The sequence below is a fragment of the Lutra lutra genome, chromosome X (assembly GCF_902655055.1).
Source record: "Lutra lutra chromosome X, mLutLut1.2, whole genome shotgun sequence".
Taxonomy (NCBI): Eukaryota; Metazoa; Chordata; class Mammalia; order Carnivora; family Mustelidae; genus Lutra; species Lutra lutra.
In genome coordinates this window covers 60,050,908-60,074,245 of record NC_062296.1, presented here as the reverse complement: position 1 = coordinate 60,074,245, position 23,338 = coordinate 60,050,908, and the positions used below count along the sequence as shown (strand labels likewise).

General features: G+C 35.4%; 1 protein-coding gene across 8 annotated transcripts in view; it reads left to right on the top strand.

Moving 5' to 3' along the window:
• The window catches only part of KDM6A (lysine demethylase 6A), a 212,931-nt gene that overhangs the window by 143,778 nt on the left and 45,815 nt on the right, over positions 1 to 23,338 (top strand). The window contains exons 9-17 of one of the 8 annotated variants that reach the window (XM_047714912.1): positions 6,950 to 7,043; positions 9,865 to 9,991; positions 15,050 to 15,148; positions 15,290 to 15,509; positions 16,070 to 16,204; positions 16,654 to 16,809; positions 17,381 to 17,476; positions 18,423 to 18,524; positions 19,188 to 19,583. In XM_047714912.1, coding sequence (XP_047570868.1) covers positions 6,950 to 7,043; positions 9,865 to 9,991; positions 15,050 to 15,148; positions 15,290 to 15,509; positions 16,070 to 16,204; positions 16,654 to 16,809; positions 17,381 to 17,476; positions 18,423 to 18,524; positions 19,188 to 19,583 — 1,425 coding nt within the window. The remainder of the gene's footprint in view (positions 1 to 6,949; positions 7,044 to 9,864; positions 9,992 to 15,049; positions 15,149 to 15,289; positions 15,510 to 16,069; positions 16,205 to 16,653; positions 16,810 to 17,380; positions 17,477 to 18,422; positions 18,525 to 19,187; positions 19,584 to 23,338) is intronic. The other 7 variants (XM_047714914.1, XM_047714915.1, XM_047714913.1 and 4 more) reach the window with 7 other exon arrangements.

The window sequence follows — 23,338 nt, the reverse complement described above, 5'->3', positions numbered from 1 at the left end:
GCCTATTCTCCTCCCCAGACTTTTTCTCTCCCCTCCCCATTTCATATCTTTCCAGAGAAATCCATGTATGTATAAGCAAATCCATTTATGTGTTTGCATGTATATTCATTTTTCTTAATTTTATTGAAACATTAGCCAATTATGTGTATTCTCACTTGACCTTACATAAATTGTTTAAGTTAGTAGTATATTTTGGAAATCATTCCATATCCGTGCATGTAGAGCTGTATTACGTCTCTTTGCATAAATGCGCTGTAACTAATTTAATTATTTTTCCCTTGAGGGATAGTTAAAATAATGTCATGAATAACACTGTTTATAAGAATCATTAGTTTCATTTTGAACCTTCCCTTCTAACTGTTCAGCATTAGTTTATTACCAAAACACTGTAGATTGATTTCACTTATGTGCATTATAGAAATCCAAAAATTCTGAAGAAAGAGAAGTTCCAGTTGATATTTAAAGATGCAGTAAGTATGCCATGAATATGTAGGGTCAAGAATGATTCAATGCAAGGAAATCTGTTACTAAAACAAAAGTCAGTGTAAGGAAAACTTTTTTTTTTTTTAAGAAATTAATAATGTGAAAAGGAAAGCAAAACAGTAGACCTAATTAATAGGTCAAAACCTTAGTTCTCTGAAAAAATTAAGAATAGATAATCTACTAGGTAACTTGATCAAGGGAATAAAAGAGAAAGCACACAAAATAAGGTAACCATGAAAACAGAAGAAATTAGAGCTATAATATGAGACTACTAAACAGACCTCTGTGAAAATGATTTAAAATTTAATGACATGGACTATCCCAGGGAAATACAGATTAGCAAAATTGACCTCATTAGAAAATTATAAAAAGTCGGGGGCACCTGGGTGGCTCAGTGGGTTAAAGCCTCTGCCTTCGGCTCAGGTCATGATCTCAAGGTCCTGGGATCGAGCCCCGCATGGGGCTCTCTGCTCAGTGGAGAGCCTGCTTCCTCCTCTCTCTCTCTCTCTCTGCCTACATGTGATCTCTGTCTGTCAAATAAATAAATTAAATCTTTAAAAAAAAAAAAAGAAAATTCTAAAAAGTCAGTTTCTGTAAAAGAAATAGGGAAAATTAAGTAATGCCCTACAGAAAGCACCATGGCCAGATGGTTTTACAGGGGAATTCTACCAAGCCTTTAAAGACCTAATAATTCTAATACTTTATACATGTTCCAGAGCTATGGAAATGAAACACTTCTCTCTCTCTTCCTTCCTTTCTCTTTATAAAAGGGGGGAAGTTGTTAGCAGCTTTTAATCTGACTTGAGAGACATTTGTGTTTGGTAATAGAGTCCTTTCTGCACTTGATGGTTCTGTAGCTTATTTCAAAAATATAAAGGAAACAAAATCCCTGATTCTAAAAACTAACTACAAACCACAGTGCTTTCGTATCTTCTTTTTTTTTTAATTGTAAAATATATGTGACATAAATTTTACTATTTAGCCATTTTTTAGTTTATTGTGTCATTAAGTACATTCACATTGTGGAACCATCACTACCATTCATATCCATAGTTTTTTCATCATCCCAGACTGAACCCATTAAACAATAAGTTCTCATTCCTCCTTCCACCCAGCCCCTGGCAATCAATTATTCTACATTCTGTCTCTGTGAATTTAACTATCTCATGTAAATGGAATCATATTGTCTTTTTGTGCCTGGCATATTTCATTTAGCATATTATCTTTAGGTTTGTACATGTTGTAGCATGTATGAGAACTTAACTCTTCTTTTTTTTTTTTTTTTTTTTTTTAAAGATTTTATTTATTTATTTGACAGAGAGAGATCACAAGTAGATGGAGAGGAAGGCAGAGAGAGAGAGAGAGAGAGCGAGGGAAGCAGGCTTCTTGCTGAGCAGAGAGCCCGATGTGGGACTCGATCCCAGGACCCTGAGATCATGACCTGAGCCAAAGGCAGCGGCTTAACCCACTGAGCCACCCAGGCGCCCCTAGAACTTAACTCTTCTTTAAGGCTTAATAATATTTCATTGTTGTATGTACATACTACATTTTGTTTATCCATTCATCTATTGGTGGACACTTGTGTGGCTTCCACCTTTTGGCTATTGATAATACAGCTATGAACATGAGTGTGCAAATATCTGTTTGAATCCCTGCTTTTAATTCCTTTTGATGTGTAACTAGAAGTGAAATTACTGGATTTTTATGATAATTCTACGTTTAATTTTTTGAGGAACCATAATACTGTTTTTCCCCATTTCTCTGTTTGAAGCAAGTATACCTGATAAAAATAGTACAAAAGGGAAGCAATATATGGGCCAATATCAGTAATAAATATTGGTGTAAAAGTACTAAGTAGAAATTTAGCAAACAAAATTATTACCTCATTGAGTCAGTTTGAGGGGATGGGGTTTCTAATCAACAAATCGGATACAAGTTTAGAAACCAATTATAATAATGAAATATAAGATACAGAATAAATGTATCTGTTTTAGCTCATACTGAAATGAATAATTCTGTATTAATTATAAATGCTTTAAGAAAACGAATATAAATGAATTTATATTGCATATTTATATTGAATTTATTTATATTATAAATGAATTATGATAGTACAAATTGTGACTATAAATGGCAAATAAATGGAAGAAAGGGGACACTTTTTTTTACTTATGGAGAATTTCAGTCAATGAATGAGGAAAGATGACTATCTCTCACGAGGTGGTACTTAACTAATTTCCAAGGGACATTCTTCAAAGTAACTAGCCAGTACTTTTTATGTGTCGAGGTGCTGAAAATTAAAAACAGAGGATCTGTCCCAGATTGGAGGAGAATAAGGAGACATGCAACCTGAACATAGTATGGGATCTTGGATTATCTCTTGGACAGTTTGTGAAATTGGAATAAATTATGTAGGTTAATAGTGTTGTATCAATGTTAATTCTGTCAGTCTTTTCATGTATTTTGAAGCTCTTTTATTGTTACTGTTACATCCTGATGCTCTGTATCATTATGAAATATTTTTTTTTTTTATCCCTGGTAATAATCTTTGCCTTGAAGCCTACTTAATCTGATCTGAATCTGGTCACTTCAGCTTTCTAATGCTTAGTTGTTTGCATGGTATCGTTTTCATCCTTTTATTTCAACCTTGTGTGTTTATATGTAACGCGCATCTCTTACGGTATATTTTTGGGTCTTTTCTAAATCTTTTCTGGACATCTTTTTTGTTTGGAATGTCTAGTCCGTTATATTTAACTTGGCTGTCATTCTTGTTGTATCCTTTGTATTTTGTTGTTTTTCTCTGGCGCTTTTCAAAAGTCTCTTTCCATTTGGTTTTTAAGAATTTGTCTATGAAGTGCCCAGGGATTGTTTCTTTCTTTCTTTTTTTAGATTTTGTTTATTTGACAGAGAGAGAAAAAAGTCACAAGTAGGCAGACAGGCAGGCAGAGAGAGAGGGAGAAGCAGGCCTCCCGCTGAGCAGAGAGCCGGACGCGGGGCTCGATCCCAGGACCCTGAGATCATGATCTGAGCTGAAGGCAGAGGCTTAACACACTGAGCCACCCTGTTTCTTTCTTTATACTTATACTACTTGTGGTTTTCTTAGTCTTTTAGACATGGGATTTGATATTTTTCATCAGTCTGGAAGGTCTTAGCCATCATATTATATCTTTTCTGCTCCATTCTTTTTCTCTTCTTGGATTCCGGTTACATGTATGGTAGACTGTTACTGCCTCATTTATCTTTGGATGGCTTTTATTTTTAAGTCTCCAATCTGCTATTCAGTTTCTGTTCTATCCAGTGATTTTTTGAATTTCAGATGTTTTTCAGTTTTTAGAAACCATTTTTTAGAAAAATTTTTATTATAATTACCAGAATTAAATTAAAATTACCAGAATTTTATTTATATTTACTTTTTATTCAGTTTTTAGAATTTTTTTGTTTCTTTCCATGCTTTAATTTCTTACCCATTCACTCATTATGATTATATTTTTCTTATTGTCCATGAATTGTTAAAGTGGCTGCCTTAAAATTATTTACAGATTTCATCATCTAATTTCATAGTTGATTTTCATTAATTCCCTTTTCTTTTGAATGTGTGTAAAATCTTCCTGATTCTTTATAAATCTGGTAATTTTATCCTGGGGCTGTCATGAATAATACATTTTGGAGTGACTTTGTTTTATTTTTCTGAAGATTGATGTTTTATATTAGCCAGTTAACTTTGATCATGGCACACTAAATGTGGTCACCCCTGTAGCTGACGGGCTGAAATCTCTGTTTAGTTCTTTTAGGCTGCTGGACATCTGCCATGTTCATGCATAGTTCAGCAGTCAATAAGAGATTTAGGCAGAGTTTAACCGCAGAATTTGGAGTTCTTTTTCGTTCATTCTCTCCTTCCTAAGATTTCTCCCCTCACGTCCATCTCTTGTCATAGCTTCAAAGTGCGTCCTCTGATTCTTCAGACTAGTGAGATTCCTCATTTCTTTTGAGTTCTAGCCAACCAGGCACCCATTAAGTCCTGCTCTCAGGTGAAAATCCGAGTAAAAGGGGGGCTACTCATCCACTGCCATAACCTTTTCTTAAGGGTTAATGTCTCTGGTTTTACGTGATACTGGTTTCTCTCTAGGCTTTCTGATAGTTGGCTTATATTTTATCCAGAGCTGAAAACTGCCTGTGGAACAGCTTCTCCAACATTACCAGAGGCAAAACTTAAAAACACCTTTAAAGATAAACTCATGTTGCTTTTTGTATGCCATATGTAATTCCTGCATATTGTTCTAGTGTAAGTATCCATCATATTTTATGTTTTCACTGCCTGGTGACATAGACCTAGGTTGACTCCAGTTCCTGATACTATCAACAGTACCATTTAGAGCATTACCTGTGGAAATGTTTCTTTTGTATGTATGTCCCAAGAGTGAGCTTGCTGGATTGTAGTGTGTTTGCATACCTAATTTCATGAATCAGTCCCCTTCCAGCAGGGCGTAAGTGTTTTCCTTTGCTCACATCCCCAAAAGACTTGGATTACCCAACTTACTTATGTTTGCCAATCTGATGAGTAGGTGATAGTATTTCGTTTAAACTTGCATTTTCTGATTTCTGGAGTTACACGCTTGTTCACGTGTTTCTCACCTTTATGTATTGGTTTTTGTGTTCATTGCCTATTTTTCCACTTTGTGTTTCTTTCTTTTTTTTTTTTTTTTTTTTAAGATTTTACTTATTTATTTGACAGACAGGATCACAAGTAGGCAGATAGGCAGGCAGAGAGAGAGAGAGAGGAGGAAGCAGGCTCCCTGCAGAGCAGAGAGCCCGATGTGGGGCTTGATCCCAGGACCCTGGGATCATGACCTGAGCCGAAGGCAGAGGCTTAACCCACTGAGCCACCCAGGCGCCCCTCCACTTGGTGTTTCAAATCAGATCTTTATTTTTCCTTATGATTTGTATTGTTTTGGCCATGCCAAAGATCTTCTTCCCATCTCAAAGAAATACTCTCCTACATTTTTTTCTCTCATATGGTTCTGAACTGCCTATATATGATAAGAGGTAGAAATCTAACTTGATGTTTCTCAGTGTGATGCAACCAGTTTTTGAAATATTTTTTTATTATTATTATTGTTTGTGTTTGGAAGTATGTTTTAGCATACCATTCGAAGGAATTGAGTTGGATAACTTGGTCCTTACCTTGTACTAATTGCCTAAACAACTTTTTGCGATCAGATTAATATTTAGGGGAACTAATTTAATTGATGAGTAAAAGTTTTAAGTAGTAGCTTCTGTTACTCTCATTGGCTAGTTCTTTCTGATCTTTTCTGTGTTGACATACTGTATTCATGTAGCATCTTACTTGTTTCCAGCTCTTTGCTTATCTCATTTGATCCTTAGAACAACTCCAGATGGAAAGATTGGGTATTAGCTCTGTTTTATAGATGTTGAGTCATAGTTTCAGTGATTTGCCTGAGGCTCCTACAGCTAGTTTTGTATTTCTGCCTATGGTTTTTTGTTTGTTGTTGTTTTTATTTGGAAAGATTTTACTTATTTGAGAGAGTGAGTGGAGGGAGAGAGAGCACAAGCCAGCTGTGGGGGAGCGACAGGGAGAGGGAGAAGCAGACTTCCTGTTGAGCAGGGAGCCCAGTGTGGGACTGGATCCCCAGTCATGACCTGAGCCAAAGGCAGACGCTTAACTGAGCCACCCAGGAGCCCCTATACCTATGTTTTGTTGAGAAGAATTTGTTTGTCAGGCAGCTGTGGAGTATTGCTGATAATGAATAAAAGCCACCTCAATCCATTTTTCTGCTGAGTATGTTTTAAAGGTAATATTTATGAGGTTTTCTTTTGTTAGCTTACCCCTTTTTCCCCCCTTCTCCTTTTTCTTGGAGAAACAGTCTTAAGCTTTATGGCTGTAACAATAATGGGTTTCTTTCACATTTGTACTTTCACTGGGAAGGGGCTGAGGGTAAATGGTTTCATTTAGAGATTTGCCTATGGAACGTTTAAATATTGTGAATGCTGTTACTCTCTAAGTATGGGAAATTTGGTATCTTTACAATCATACATACTATAATGTTTTCCATAGGATATATACCAGTATCCTTTAAACTTAGATTTTAACTACTTTTGCATTTGGATTTTTTAAAGCATTTTTGGTGTATACTCTGTTATTTATATTAAGTTCCTTGGGAACTTGGTGTTTCTAGGTAAACGGATTATGCACTTGGAGGTAGAATATTTCTTTCGCTTCATCAGTGTTATGAGATAAAGGTGAAATTATTTGTTATTAAATAAGTTGATGATTTTAACAATTGAGATGAAGCACATTCTTAAAATTAGGGCATCTTTTAAAACTTTGTCAGGATTATGTAGTAAATATTTTTTTAAAATATTATGCAGTAAATCGTAATATATGAACTGATTCTTCAAAGATACCAATTTTATTTTTCTTTAAATATCTTTTTTCTGCTTTTTTTAGAGGAAGTATCATTCTGCAAAGGAAGCTTATGAACAACTTTTGCAGACGGAAAACCTTTCTGCACAAGTAAAGGCAACTGTCTTACAACAGTTAGGTATGTAATAGTGTACATTTAGTGTATTACAAGTTTTTCTCTTTATGATTTTTACGTGTCAGAAATGGCAAATATGTGGCTCATATATTCTATTCTTTTTCCTTCTTTTACCCAGAGTTGATAGACTTAATCTGAACTGAGCATAATTCCACCTTCTGCCAAGCATTGTCCATCTCATTTCAGTTCTTCAGTGTAGCTAGTCCTTTTAAATTATCAGAAATTATTCTCTAGTACTTAACCCATGGGTGAAGGAGGTTGAATACTTCTTTGTGCTACATATACTTAGCACTAAGTTAAGTGATACATCTAGAGTCACTTGGTGGTTGGTGAGCTTGCTTTCATAGCTCTGTCAATAAGATTAACTGAAACATTTCATTTAAAAGTTGTGGAATATCTAACAGTATAGTGTTTTTGTACACATGTAGTATTCTAGTCTGATGTTAAAGATGAAGAAATGTAGCCATTTGGTTGTAATATGTTACTGTGACCAAGACGATAGTGATTGAGTTCCCTACATTAGTTTTGTTATATAGTTATTGAGTCATGTTTCCTCTATGTATTTGTTATTTGGGTTTCCCCCCAGCTTTTGTTTATTTGTTTTTGGTCTGGGCAAATAATTTATTCTTAATTTTTAACCAATGTGTAGTAATATGAATATTTTCATAAATGTGACTATTATATAGTTTTAAAATCATTTAAGCCTAGATTTTATCACTGATCTTCATGATATTGATACATATCATATGATTAATTATACAAACTGAGCACATTGCCTTAATAAAACTTTCATTTTTAGTTTTGTTTATAATTTAATCTCTGGTTAGAATTTTACTTGAGTTATCCTTACTTTCAAAAATTGCGGAACTATTTGAATATTTTTTTAGTAAGCTTACAGATCATGTTTGAGTATTGTGAATTTGTATCTTTAAATTAAAACAAGTTTATCCCTCTCTGTCCTCCCTCTACTTGCATGCGTGTGGGCTTTCTCTCAAATAAATAAATGAAATCTTTAAAAAAATTTATAACAAGCTTACTAGTAAAGAAGTTTTTTGTGTTCTTAAGTAAGAAGAATAAAGTAATGCTTTTGGCATAAGGCTGCTTACTCATTCAGCTAATATTTGAATATGAACTTTTTTTTAATCCACACTATAAGTTTTTATGCATTTTAGATGCAGTGAAGAAAATGTCAATAGCAAAAATGCATACACCTTTTAAATTTAGGAAATAAATTGAAATAGTTTTGGATTATGTCTGAATCACCTGTCCTCTTTAGCGTCATCTTACCATATTTCAGAGTGTGTAAGTATAATAAACTTCATGCTTTTGAAAGGAAAAAACACTTCTCCTAATTAAGTCTAACTTATGCCTACACATCATGCTTAAGCAGCTCCTTTCAGAGCTTCTTTCTCTAGGTTCCATTCTTAATAGTAATAGGGGATAACAGAACAGATGAGCAAACATGAACGTGTGATTGACATGTATTTCCATAAAACATAGTAACTCAGTCTCCTTGAAATACCTTTTGGAGCACAGCAACTATAATAAAGGTCAGAAAATAAGGGTCCTTATTTGTTATATGTAATATGGACTATACACGAAGAACAGAGCTGATTTTATGCACTTGAATTGATCCACAACTGAAATATGATTTCCCCAGCAAATTAAACCAAATTATTCCTGTGTATCTCAGAGGTTTTAGAATACAGTCAGTTTTCCATGATCCAATCTTTTGATTGCTTACATAGCCCTTTCCTTTCCTTTCCCTCTTCCCTCTTCCATACTATAAAAATTGTGCATATTAAAGGTGTACAACATGATACACCTATACATAGTGAAATGAATAGTTTTGGCAAGCTAATCAACAAATCCATTTCCTCAGATGGTTACCATTTGTTTTTGTGTGGTGGGAGCACCCAAAACCTACTCTCTTAGCAAATTTCCTATATATATATTATAGTATTATTAATTATAGTCATTCTGCTGTATATTATTCTCTAGACTTATTCATCCTATGTAACTGCAACTTCGTACCCTTAGACCAGTATCTCCCCATTTCCCCTACCTCCCCATTCCTGGTAACCACCATCCTACTGTCTGCTTCTGTGTATTCAGTTTTTTGAGATTCTGCATATAATTGAGATTATGCACTATCTAAACTTATTTATTAAACATTTGTGGTACACATTTTATACCATTTTTATTTACACCATTTGAATATACTTTTCTTAGCCTTGGGTTTTTTTTTTTTTTTTTTTTAATAATTGCTGAATGCTTTATAGTTCTTATTTTAAATAAGTTGTGAACATATGTGGCCAGTGCCAGTGAGGCAGGGTTATATGTGTGTGTTGTACTCTGAGCTTATCATTGATTAAGTAGTATCATATTTATTGTTTTTGAAATAAACATTGGGTTAATAGACTGTCTTGGAGAGTCTTAAAATGTACATAAAGTTTTACATAGAGCACTGAGTAAGATCGAACATCTTTATATTCTGTGTTTCATAACTTGGATTTTTTCAAATACCAAAAGTAGAAAAGAGGAACTATAGTTTAATCTACTAAGTGTTAAATCAGTGCTTAATATCGTTTCAGTTTCTTGGGATAAAGTTCTTTATAGGTTTGACTATATCTTCCTGTGAGAAACAGACTTCCTTATGATCAGAATTAGCAGTTCTAAATTTTGGGAATGTGTATGCCAAACTAAATGAATAAATTGACTGAAAAAAGAGTATTTTTACTTACACGTTTTCTGCTTGGTATTCTTAAAAAATTGAAGAACAATTAAGTCATTTAGGTAAATACTTTTTAATCATTTGCTATAGGTTGGATGCATCACACTGTGGATCTTCTGGGAGATAAAGCCACCAAGGAAAGCTTTGCTATTCAATATCTCCAAAAGTCCTTGGAAGCAGATCCTAATTCTGGCCAGTCCTGGTATTTCCTCGGAAGGTGAGACTATACTTGAGTTTTCCTTTGGTTTATTCCAGCTAAGAGATTTGAATTATGAGCTAAAAGGTTTGTTTACATTTATAACCTGATCAGTGTATTATCCTTTTAAAATATATTATCACAAAGATTTCTGGAAGTTAAAGAAAACTTCGGAATGTGATAGTTTTCTCACAGTATAATCTGGTCTACTGGGACATTTCTTATTTTGCTTGTTAGATTTTCATTTGACTTGAATTATTGCTGGTTTTTAAAAAGTCTTATTAGATAATAGTTCTTTATTCTAGCATTTAAATACACTTTCTTTTGAATTCTAGTTTTTTTTTCAATGTGTCAAACAGAACAGAATTAATTTCTTATTCTGCCTGGTGACAACCAGTAGCCAATGGGACCTTTCTATTTATAATTTTAGATAGTGATATATAGGTTAGAATGGACATAATTTGATTAATGTAGGTCTCAAATCAGTTCTGCTTGACATCCCACAGTGATAAAGTGGATACATTATTAGCGGTTTTGTTGGAAAGGAGAAGTGACATATAATGAAAATAGTTTTCTATATGTCTATAACCTTTTCTCTATACTTTAGATGCCAAAATTACTGATTATTTGAAATATACCTTTTGTATATGTATCTGATAGATTTATTATTTTGGGCCATTATTAGATTGTATTTTGGTTCCTAACTGGTTTTAGCTTTTGTGGTATGGTGGAAAGATCAATGTACTAGATGTTGAGAGACTTGGATTCAAGTCTTGGTTAGGCTACTATATGTGGAATCATGGATGGTACAGTTAAACTTTTTGATGCTTCAATTTTCTTTTAACCTATTAAAGAAGAGGATTATGTTAGATCGTTGGTTTTCATAGGGGACTATTTTGTCCCATAGAGGACAATTTATAATGTGTGGAGATACTTGGTTATCACTGCTATGGGGAATGCTACAGACATCTAGTGGGACAGCCCTCTAGAACAAAAAATTAACCTCACCCAAAATGTCAGTAGTGACGAGGTTGAGAAGCCCTGGTATAGATATCTGTTAGGTACCTACTCACCCTAAGGGTTTCAATTTTGTGATTTCTTTTGAAATTATCCCATTTTGTTTTAATTTAGCTCTTTGAATTTCCATATAATCATGTTAAGTTTTAGCATTCTTTATGGTTTCATTTTTCCTTTAAATTTAGAAAAGTGTGTTTCTATGAGATGGAGTAATATTAAGATTTTTTAAAAAAATTTTGATAAGTCACTAATAATGTACAGTAAGAGTTGGCTGGGAAAGTACCTATTTTTAGCAGAAATGTTCTAATGCCTTCCAGGGCTTATAAAATCATCTAATTTGGGTTGCTCACTAGAAAAGCTTGAGAGTCCAAATTTTGTCTTTCTCTCTCACTGAAGATATTTGGGAGCAGAAGCTGGATCTTACCATCTTTGTATATTCTCACCTAGCAAAGTGGCTATACAATAAATGGAATAAATGAACTGACTGAACATCATTTGCATTTGGAGCTGGCACCGTTGCTGGTGTTAGTGTTGCGCAGTGGGAGGCTTCATACAGGGACTGGAAAGGAGATTCAGTACTGGGAAGTAGGGGCTGCCTAGTCATGGCCTCTAGTGTTAACATTTATACGTGAAAATTTATTTTAATATAGGTTAAAAGGCATGTGTACCAGAGATTATTTTCCTTTTGACCTAAAGATAAGTAGTTAAATACAATACAGTAGTGTTGTTGTCTTTTTAGTATGCTTTTAAAAAATTCTAGGCATTTAAATATCTAAAATTACTATTTTAGTAATGCTGTAATTTTCAGCTCAGTGAACAGTATTCCATGGGAGGGTGTTTTTTTGTTTTTTGTTTTTTTTTTTTTTAATTTTAGTAACTGACTTCATATTTTAAGCCATTGAGATGCTTTTATTCGAATCTTTTCAGATAAAATTTTCCAGATATGCGACATGCTTTATGATTTCTCAAATAAAGGATACTTACCTCAGTTTAATTTGTTTTGGAGTTCAAGATTATCATGTTAGATGTTAATGATTTTTTTATCCATAATAACATAATTCGACAGTTGTTTTAGACTTTTTTCATTGATGTTTACTTTTTTTTTTTTTAACCTCGTTTCACTGCCTACTGATGTATTGCTTCTAATCCTTTTTGTTGTGAGAAAATTTTTGTAAATAGTGTGTATTTTAAAAGTTATTAAAGCTCTTGGGGCGCCTGGGTGGCTCACTGGGTTAAGCCTCTGCCTTCAGCTCAGGTCATGATCTCAGGGTCCTGGGATCGAGCCCTGCATCAGGCTCTCTGCTCCGCACAGAACCTGCTTCCCCCGCTCTCTCTCTGCCTGCCTCACTGCCTACTTGTGATCTCTCTCTCTCTCTCTCTTTCTCTGTCAAATTAATTAATTAATTTTAAAAAGTTATTAAAGCTCTGAATGACAACCTCAAGTGTCAGATAACTTTGGGATTTGATGACCCTAATATTTCTGAGGCTTTTCATACTTACCTTTGCCTTCAGGTGTGTGTTGGAGATGTCGTTTGGCATGTCTGTATCATAATACAAGGATAGTGTGGTAATGCTCTTATACTAGTACTAATCACTAACATTGTTACCACAGAACTATAGAATGTTAGAGCAAGGAGGGAACCAGGGAGGTCACCTCCTTCACTCTGTAAACCCTTCCATTTTATAGATATAGAAAGTGAGTTCAGAGAAGTAAAATGTTTTGTCCAAGGTCATAGTCACAGAGGTAACTAAGTCAGAACAGGAACTAGAGCCTAGGTTCACTTTCTGCTTTTTCAGAGACACAAGGCTGTCTCAGGGGAACTTAAGTTTTATTAGAGGAAAATTGGTTGGTGGTTGGACTGGGACATCTGCATTTGGGCACATTGGTTTCCTACTTTCACTTTGTAGGAATGGAATGTGAAAACATTGGTTTGGGGAATTACTGCTTATTCCTCCCAGTGGTGAGGTAAATTTGTCTATAAATCTGAGATTTGGCTTTGATTTAAGAACAACAAACAGAATGTTTTTTCTACTATCTGTTAAGCATTTCCTTCCTTCATGGTATCTGTCCCTATTTGGCATTGTTAATGACTTCTCCTGAATTCTCCCTTAGTAAAGGAGACACTGCCTTCTCTGTTTCAGTCACTGACATTTGTTATTGCCCAATCCGCAAAATTAGTGATTCCTTAGGCTTATTTTCACCTCTCCCTTGTAGGTGTCCTGTGTTCTTACACCCTCTCTTTTATGTGGATAAATTTCAAACCTAGATCTCTGTATTTCAAGGTATTAAATTTCAGGACCACATCTATTCTTTACCTAACATTATCCATTTTAGTGTTCTCACCTCACATCAAAGTAAGCATATTTCAAACCTCAATCATCATATTCTTTTCCAGATCATCTCCTCTCCTTTTAGTTTTGCCAATGAGGTCACCTTTTATTTATTTATTTTTTTAAAACTCTCTTTGCTCAGGCTTAAATCTAAGTTATTACCCATGGATATCTAATCAGTCGGTCACAAAGTCTTTATCTGTCTTTTTGGTTTACTTTTTCTCCCTTCTCTTTCTTTCATGCCATGTTCTTTTATCCCAGTTTTGGCCTGCTCCAAGTCAGTGAGTATAGCTGCCTTCTTTTTTACTGTCCATAATTTATTTTCCTTCCAGTTTATCCCTACACATTGTTAGCAGATTAATATTCCTGTGAAGTACTTTCATGGTGCCATTTCTCTTGTTAGAAGAACAAAAATTTCAGTTATCCTCAGGCTGGATTTATAATTCTCTACTCTTTGTATCTGTGCTGTCTCCTCTATATTGGGTTTTGCTCATACTCTTCAAACAACATTTTGAAATGCCTTCTCTCATCTTCTCTGTCTGAATCAGTGGTTCCTGAGACTTTTGGATTACATGAATCAGTAAAATTCCAGAGAATAATCATGAGGATCTAAATATGCTATTTGGGCACATTAAAACACTTACGAATTTTTTACTGTTTACCCGGCTAGTTATATTTCAAAATAAGTTGGTTTCAATAAAAATATTAATTAGTTTAATGGAAAATTTATGTACGCAAGTGCATGTTATTTTTCAGTCTTATTTTCATGGTCACATTGCCATATACTGGCTGATAATGAATAATCAGTGATCTAAACTTATATGCATTATGCATATTCAGATTCCTTAGTGTTATCCTTCCCTTGCTTTTCCTAAATCCTGTAGTGTATGTATATTGTGGTGTCTTCTACCCTAAATTCTCAGACCAGTTCTTGTCTATGTCAGCCATGTGATAACGGCATCATGACATTTGTAATGTGTCTTCAGTCCTCAACTAAATTGTAAGCTCCTTAAAGGCAGGGACTGGGTTTTATTTTTTTCTTTTTTCCTTAGTGCAAAGCACTAAGAAGATAATTTCTGTATTTATAGTTCCAGCTGCTGTTCTGTATCCATCCAGTACATCTGCATTAAGAAAATGACAGGTCCTTGAAACTTTAATCATCCCTGCTTCCCTTATGTGACGTGAAATATTGTACTCACCTTATTATTACTGTTTTTGATAGTTAGCTTGATTTTTACCTGCATCTTAATATTTGTATTTTTTACGAATTGCAGAGTGGTTGACCTCATGGTTATTATTTAGGAAAGGAGAACTAAAATCTGATTTGGCAAGTCTTACCAACATAGAATGGTTTTCTTGGTTTTTAACTCTGTATTTTTAATGAATGTAAGCTATATAAATAGATCAGGCTGTTCAAGTGTAATGGCCCGTGCATGTGTATGCACATGTGTGCTTTCAACTCTATATGATATTGAAGTAATATGGCCTTTAGCTATTTTAATATTCATTAATGCAGCATGCTTTAGCACTTACCAGATCAACTATAGTATAGTTTACTGAGTGGTTAATTATAACTTACATTATAATTTTATATATATATACACATTCACAGAAATATGTTAGCTTGTTAGGATTTTTTATTTGCTTTGATATGTGTAGTCCATTTTTCAGAAAATTAATTTATCAGTATTAATGGAATTGTCTGGATTTTTTTCCCCCCTCCCTTCTCAGGTGCTATTCAAGTATTGGGAAAGTTCAGGATGCCTTTATATCTTACAGGCAGTCTATTGATAAATCAGAAGCAAGTGCAGATACATGGTGTTCAATAGGGTAAGACATTATATAAAAATAATGGTATTATACTTGATATACAGCAGTTGCATCACATGTAATGTACTTGGTAGTTAATACCATGTGAGAAGCTAAGTAGTTTTCTCAGTTGACCTATTTTTTTTTTCTTCCTCTTTCTAGTGTGCTATATCAGCAGCAAAATCAGCCTATGGATGCTTTACAGGCTTACATTTGTGCTGTACAATTGGACCATGGCCATGCTGCAGCCTGGATGGACCTAGGCACACTCTACGAATCCTGCAACCAGCCTCAGGATGCCATTAAATGCTACTTAAATGCAACCAGAAGCAAAAGTTGTAGTAATACCTCTGCACTTGCAGCACGAATTAAGTATTTACAGGTAAAACTTTTAAATAGCAGTTTTTTAAAAGCATATGTTTCCCTATGACACTCAGGCAGGAGGCGGGTGGCTGGAAAGTTTGTCTAGTTGTGTTTTGATGTCTATAATTTGTTTCCATATTTTGTAAACATACCATAGCTTGTAATATTATTTTAAACTTTTCATTTTAAGTAAGATATGCAGTATTTAAAAGATGCTCTTTTGCACATTTACTGTTGATGCATATTAATTTACATAATTTTTTTCTATGTGCTGTCTACATTTTTAAGTTGTCATAGCATTTTAGAGCAAAGAACACAAACACTGTCTTTCACTCTTGCTTGGAGTTTCATGAGAAGACAGCTATGAGAACTCTGAAAACAGAGCTCAGTTTTGTTTTAATTCTCACAAAGGTTTATATTCCGGTTACCCTCTTTATACTTAGTATCTTTCTGAAACCCCAAATTAAGAATCTATTTTCTTTTAAAAACAATTAGTTATAGCATTTAGGAAGATTTAGTGGACTTGCTCTTACTCAAGTAGGCTTGTGTTAAATTTGCTTTTTACATAATTTTTCCTAGGCTCAGTTGTGTAACCTTCCACAAGGTAGTCTACAGAATAAAACTAAATTACTTCCTAGTATTGAGGAGGCATGGAGCCTACCAATCCCCGCAGAGCTTACCTCCAGGCAGGGTGCCATGAACACAGCACAGCAGGTGAGAAGTTGGGTTATGTTCTGCAGGTGCCCAGCTTTAAGGGTTCTTTTCAATCTATAGTGGTCAAGCGTATTTTACTAAGTACAGGAGGCTTTTATTAATGAAAAGCCTTTTGCTGTAATTGTGAAGGGAATCTAGATCAAAATAAAACTCCCTCTGATATGGGAAGAAATTTTGGGGTGCCAATTTAGAACCTTTGTGCATTTTATGATTTTGAAGGAGATTTCTTAAAATAATGCTGCAGTGGTTTGTTTAATTTTTAAAGCAGTTTTTCAAAGGAAGGTACACATTCCTCCATTGATGATTCATTTGATTTTGATTTTCAATAATTGCAATCAGCGATGTCCACACAGCTTTGAAAAGTATGCAGTTTGTAAAGTTTTATAATTTGAAGGAATGAACTAAGAATATATAGAACCCTATTTTTGTCTTCCTTCTGTGATTCTTAGGCATGTAAACCTCATCATCCAAATACTGAACCTGTAGTAGGCCTCAGTCAAACACCAATTTCACAGCAGTCCTTGCCACTACACATGATTCCTTCTAGCCAAGTAGATGACCTGTCCAGTCCTGCCAAGAGGAAAAGAACATCTAGTCCAACAAAGGTATATGTTTTAGAGAAATAGAAAATCCCATTCAAAAAGGAAACTCCCAACTGCCCTGAACTTGTGCAGTTTGACTGTCTCCTGTTTTTTATTTTAAATCTGTGGACATCAAAGAGTGAAAGGTTTGAGTTTTCCATCCCAAATTCTTAGCATCCTATTAAATATAGAAAGTAGGGATAAATTTGCATTCATCAAATCATTTTATTCATCTCCCTGCCGTTAAGATCTCAACACACTTTTCATCATCACTTTCTACTGACATTGAGATTTATTTATTGTTGGATCTAGTGGACAGTGTGGTGTTTAGGTTAGCCATTTGGGCCATAGTTTAGGGGTGGGCCTTTTTGGGTGGCTTATTAAAGAATCAATATTTTTGTTTTAAATTTATGATTTCCCAAATTTATTATGCATGTACAATTATTTTTAAAAGAATTTAATGTCGTAACGTTTTTTATATGTAATATTCCAGTTCATAGTCATTTGGCCTTCATTAGTCATTGTTGTTAACTCCATGGATTTAACCAAATGTTCTTTAATTTTTTTTTTTTTTTTTTTAATCAATTTTCCTCAGAGCACTCCCGACAATTGGAGTGGTGGCCATGCAGTGTCACAGCCTCCAGTACAACAACAAGCTCACTCGTGGTGTTTGACGCCACAGAAATTACAGGTGTGTGAGATGTGCTTCTGACAGATTGTGTTTCCTCTTCAAAAAGAGTAGAAGCAGTGAACTTTAAATTTTGAAGTATTCTTAAAGTTGAGTGGCAGTAAATTCAATTAATGTGCACATAAGCAAAATGAACCTACTTTTATCAGAGTACTGGGATCATTTAGTCTTGATTTTTCACTTATTTTTAGTTTTATTTTTAAACAGGCAGTATATTCACAGGGTTCAAACTGCATCAGTATGATTATAGTCTATATAGAGTAAATTCTCTTTCCAGTTCCTGCTCCTGCCCACTTAGTTCTCCTTTTGACAGCCAGTCTCTGTTATTAGTTGACCGGTCTTTCCTCAGATATGGCATGCATGTACAAGCAAATATGCATCCTCCTCCTTTCATACGTTACTATTTTTCTCCTTTTTTACACAAATGGTACAATGTAATATATATTGTTAACAACGTATTTTTGTAGACCTTTCCGTGTCAACTGTGTAAAAGAGCTTCTTTGTTCTCTTATGACTGTGGCGTATTTATGTAGATTTCACACCTTTATTTAAGCAGAGCACTTATTTTGGATGGTCAGGCTGTCTTCAAACTTTTCTTATTCTGAACAGTGCTGCTTTGAGTGTACCTGACATGATGCATTTGTAAGCTTAAAGAACTTTCTGTTTGAATACCGAAAAATACTGTATTGACAAGTAAAATTTTATGCCCATTTGTCTCAAATATCCCATTATAGTAAACCTCTTTGGGTGAATGTTTACTTCTTACTTTCTTAAACTTAAAGGGCTTCATCTTGGGGTTGATTACTGTTGATTGGGAATCTGTATCTTTGACTAGATAGTGGTTTTGAGTTGGTCTAGTTGTTTTAGGACAAGGTTACATAGAATAGTGAGCTTGAGCTGGTTTCTTAGATATGCCTTTGACTGTATTCTCCTTTCTTCTTCTTCCTAGCACTTGGAACAGCTCCGTGCAAATAGAAATAACTTAAATCCAGCACAGAAACTGATGCTGGAACAGCTGGAAAGTCAGTTTGTCTTAATGCAGCAACACCAAGTGTGTATAGCGTTTTTTCCCCCTAAAATTTGTTAGCATTTTGAGTATTTTTCTTTACTAAAACATCCTTTTAGAGCATGTTCATGCCCACTTCCTTCTGCCAGTTTTTGCTGGAAGTTAGTAGTCTTGCGTCCTAAAATATTAATAGTGGACAGAGATTTTTAGGTAAAAACAGCTATAAATTTCATTTTGAGCACAAGACGTGGTATTGTCTTACTTATTTACATGCTATTTTGCTTGTGTTCTAAGGGTTTATTTATATTATTTATTACTTAACAAGCTATCCGAAACTGAGGTGAGGTTCTTCAGGACTTGTTTAGTTTGGAGGATCTGGCATATAAATAAAACAGAATGAAAATTTGAGATTCCTTGTTTGTTTGCTTAGGGAAAGCACCTGTAAATTCCAGTTTCCATAATTATCAGCTGCTTTCTTTTATCATTACTGAAGGGATGTTTCTCAAAACAGATTTCTGTTTTTTTAAGGGAGCTAATCAAAATATGAACAAACAAAATTTTTTATTTTTAAAAGTGTGTATTTTTCAACCTAGAGAAATTAAACATTAGGATAAGATCAGAGATTACCTGGTTATACACCTTCATGTTCTGATTCTCAACTTTATGGGCCACATAAGCAGCATTTATTTTTCATTTGCTTTTTGACAGATGAGACAAACAGGAGTTGCACAGGTACGATCTACTGGAATTCCTAATGGGCCAACAGCTGACTCATCACTGCCTACAAACTCAGTCTCTGGCCAGCAGCCACAGCTTGCTCTGACCAGAGTGCCTAGCGTCTCTCAGCCTGGAGTCCGCCCTGCCTGCCCTGGGCAGCCTTTGGCCAACGGACCCTTTTCTACAGGCCATGTTCCTTGTAGCACATCAAGAACGCTGGGGAGTACAGACACTATTTTGATAGGCAATAATCACATAACAGGAAGTGGAAGTAATGGAAACGTGCCTTACCTGCAGCGAAACGCAGTCACTCTACCTCATAACCGCACAAACCTGACCAGCAGCGCAGAGGAGCCGTGGAAAAACCAACTATCTAACTCCACTCAGGTAATAGAAGGACTAGCTGCTTTGTTGGCTCCTCACATAGTAGTTGTCTTTATTTGGTTTATGCATTTTGAGAGGAAAAAAAAGTTTGAGGAACTGTTTTTATAAGCATTTTATAGTACTGTAATGTTATTATCTACATTTTGACTCTATAGACACACACGTACACACACACGTACACACACACACACACACAAGTATACTTTCTTTTCCATTATGAGATTCTCCCCACACATGCGCACACCTGCACAATCTTGGAACTCCCCCCCCCCCCCCAAAATAGATCATACAGTCCTCCAAAACTTTCTGGTAACTTATAGTGGCATAAATATTTATGTAATATTACTCAGTTCATTTCTCCATGTATTGCCTGCTTAAGATCAGGTGCTTATGCTAAGTTTTAGCTATTCACTGTGGTAGGTGAAAAAGTTCATTAAAGAAGCAGTTACCATAAATTACTATGAAACATGACTTTGGTGAAAAGTGCTGCCAGAGTACCTAGGAGGGCACATAAACTAAGATGTTAAGAGTCTCCAGAAATTGGAGAATTGGGGAAGGTAGAGAGGTGGTAAAGTGTGCCTAGAGAATAGATTTTGAAGAGGGAAGGACAAAATATCAGGCTGAGGAAGGTAGAAAAAGTTGCCTAATTTGTCTTGAAGGCAAAGTGGAGTCACTGAAGTTTTCAAAACAGAATAATGGACTTCATGAACATTATTTCTGTCAAGAATATGTGCCATATTTTACTTAGTTCACTGTTCAACATAATTTTTAAGTTTTTACTTCTAAATATTTATGCACATAGTTTTTCCTATGTTTTGGATTATTTCCATGGAAAGGATGTTTCAAAGTGGAACTGAAGTGTCAGAGAGTAAGCATCTAGAAAAATGTTGCCAATACACATTGCCAAATTATCTGTACTTTTATTAGTCTGCTGTAAGAAATATTGGACTTACTGCTGGTTAGCCTTATATTGGTCAAACCAAGATAAGTTCTTTTTCTAAGACTTCTAAGTTTATTCTTAAAGTACTACTGTTGGTGGGACCATCTCTTCTAGAATGATTAGTGGTTTTATTTATCCTTAAATGTTGAACACCTACTGTGTCCATGTCCTGTTTGAGGTTCCAGAGGTAAATCAGCAAACACACAAAAGTGTCTTAATTCATGCAGGTAAAAAACAAAACAAAACAAACAAAAAAATAAACAACCATTATATATAGAACATTAGGTAATGCTATGATTAGTTCTCTGGAAGAGTGTATTAGAAAGGGGAGCTGGGGAGTGCTAGAGATCAGTAGTAGTAGAGGATTCACAATTATAAATAGGAAAGTCAGAGAAGGCTTCACTGGAAGGTGACATTTGAATAAAGACCTGAAAGAGTTAAAGAAGTGAGCCTTAAAGGTATTTGCCGTAAGAGTGTTCCAAGCCCGGGGAGCAGCTAGGAGCAGTAGGCCCTAAGGTAGGAGTGTGTTTTGGATTTTTTGAGGCAAATCAAGGTGGTAAGCATGGCTGAGCCGGGCCAGCTAAGGGTGAGAAGGGAGGTAAATGTGGCCCAGCCGGAAACAGGCTGTCTGCATCATTTTCAACCTTGAAGGCCATTATAAGGGTATTGGATTTTATTATGTGTTACATGGGAAACTGTAGGGGGGTTTTCGAGTGGAGGAGTAACAGGATCTGACTTAGTTTTTAACCAGATCCTCTTTGGTACTCTGTGGATAGATTAAAGGAGGCAAAGGTAGAAATGATGTGACTGATTTGGAGATTATTGCTGTAAACCAGGTTAAGAGATGGTGGTGGCTAGACCCAGAATGGCAGCAGTAGAAATGGTCAGCTTTTGGGTTCATTTGGAAGGTAGAACTGATAGGATTAGTTTATAGAGTGGGATGTGAAAGAGAGGAGGAATCCAAGGTAATGGGACCCACCTCAACTGGTGAATAAGTCTGGGTGGGCTCACCTGGGGGTGGAGAGGAAGCAGTAGATGGAGGAAAGAACTCAAGACCCTGAGCCTTGGGGCATTCCATTGTAGTAAGTCAGGAAATTGAAGAACTAGCAAAGAAGGCTAGAAGAGGAATGACCTGTGAGGTAGTAGGAGCTCCAGGAGAATGTAAGTGATGCCCTGGAAGCCAAGTGAAGAAAATCTTTGAAGGAGGAAAGCATGATCAAAGTATAAATCATATAGTACTCATTGGCCTTGTAAGGTAAGGACTGGGAATTGACCATCAAGCCAAATGTACCTCATGACCATGCCTGCTTTTGTTACTGTTTTTGTTTTACAGCCTACAAATGAAGAATGGATTTTGCAGTTTTAGAGCATTCTTAAAAAAAAAAAAAAAAAGTGTAACAGAGACTATATGGCCCACAAAGCCTAAAATATTTTTTATGTGACACTTTACAGAAAACATTTGGATGAGAAAATTTCAGTGGATTGGTGGGGGCCCAAAGCCTAACTGTAGTGGGCTTTAGCGTAAAATGGAAAAAGAAATTGAAAGCAATAAATGTAGACAGTTCCAATACAGATACTTCAGTCATGTGGGCTGTGTACTGCACAGTGCCAGGCGTGCCATCCCCACAGATCATGACATAAAAAGGAAGAAGAGAAACAGGTGATAGCTGGAAGGGAAGTAGGACTAAGAGTTTCTGGGGTTTTGTTTTGTTTTGTTTTTAAAGATTTTTATTTATTTATTTGACAGACAGAGATCATAAGTAGGCAAAGAGAGAGGAGGAAGCAGGCTCCCTGCTGAGCAGAGAGCCGGATGCGGGGCTCGATCCCAGGACCCTGGGTTCATGACCTGAGCTGAAGGCAGAGGCTTTAACCCACTGAGCCACCCAGGCGCCCTTAAGAGTTGTTTCTTGTTTGAAATTTAAGTTGGGAGAAATCAGAAAAAAGGTTAAGGGGGGAGGTGAAAGCTATTGGGCAGCATTAGGTATAGAGGGAGAAATTAACACAGGAGGAGGAGAAAATTGTTAGAGTAGGTGAGAGGATGAGATTTTGGGGGGTTCGGGTTCATTAACATTAAAGGATTGTTAAAAGAATAACATGAGATTTTTGATAGAATGCCTATAGTGCTAAGGTATAATTGGCAGCTAATAAATGAGAACTTTGGTTATGCTGTGTAACTTTTGATTCTTTTGTTATTATATCTAATTCCCTAGCTTGCTTAGTTGCTTACATTTTCAGTAAATACTCTCTTAACACTACTTCATAATTCCAATGAAAGAATCTTCAGTTTGCAGGCCATGAGGCCTCTGTACATGACTGAATACCAAGTGGCAGAGAGCTGCAGCTTTTGTTTCACAGGCTCCCATGCCAGTGTCCACAGGAGCTTTATAATTTAGGTAATGCCGTTGGCAAAGTTGTCCAAAAAATGTCTAGGTCAGAAGTTTCCCAGATGAGGTTGCTGCATGATCACTATAGCTGGGGAGCTTCTATGTTTGGCATTAATATAAGTAAAGAGGCTTTTTTAGTACTTCCTGTTCAGATACTTTTCTCAAGTTGTAATGAAAGCTAGACCATCGATAGACTTGTATGGTATATCTGCTTTTCAGCATTTTGTGACAAAAAGACATAGAGATCCATATTAATTATGTTCCACTTGTGAAGAGTTTATTCAAAGGTACCGCTTAAGATACAAAAGTAAAATTACATGAATTATAGGTGACTGTTCAGCAACTATTCTAAGGAATTTATAGCCTAAAATAGTTGATTTGCAGATAGAGATGATGTAATAAAATGGTTAGTTTTTTACTTTCTGTATACTATA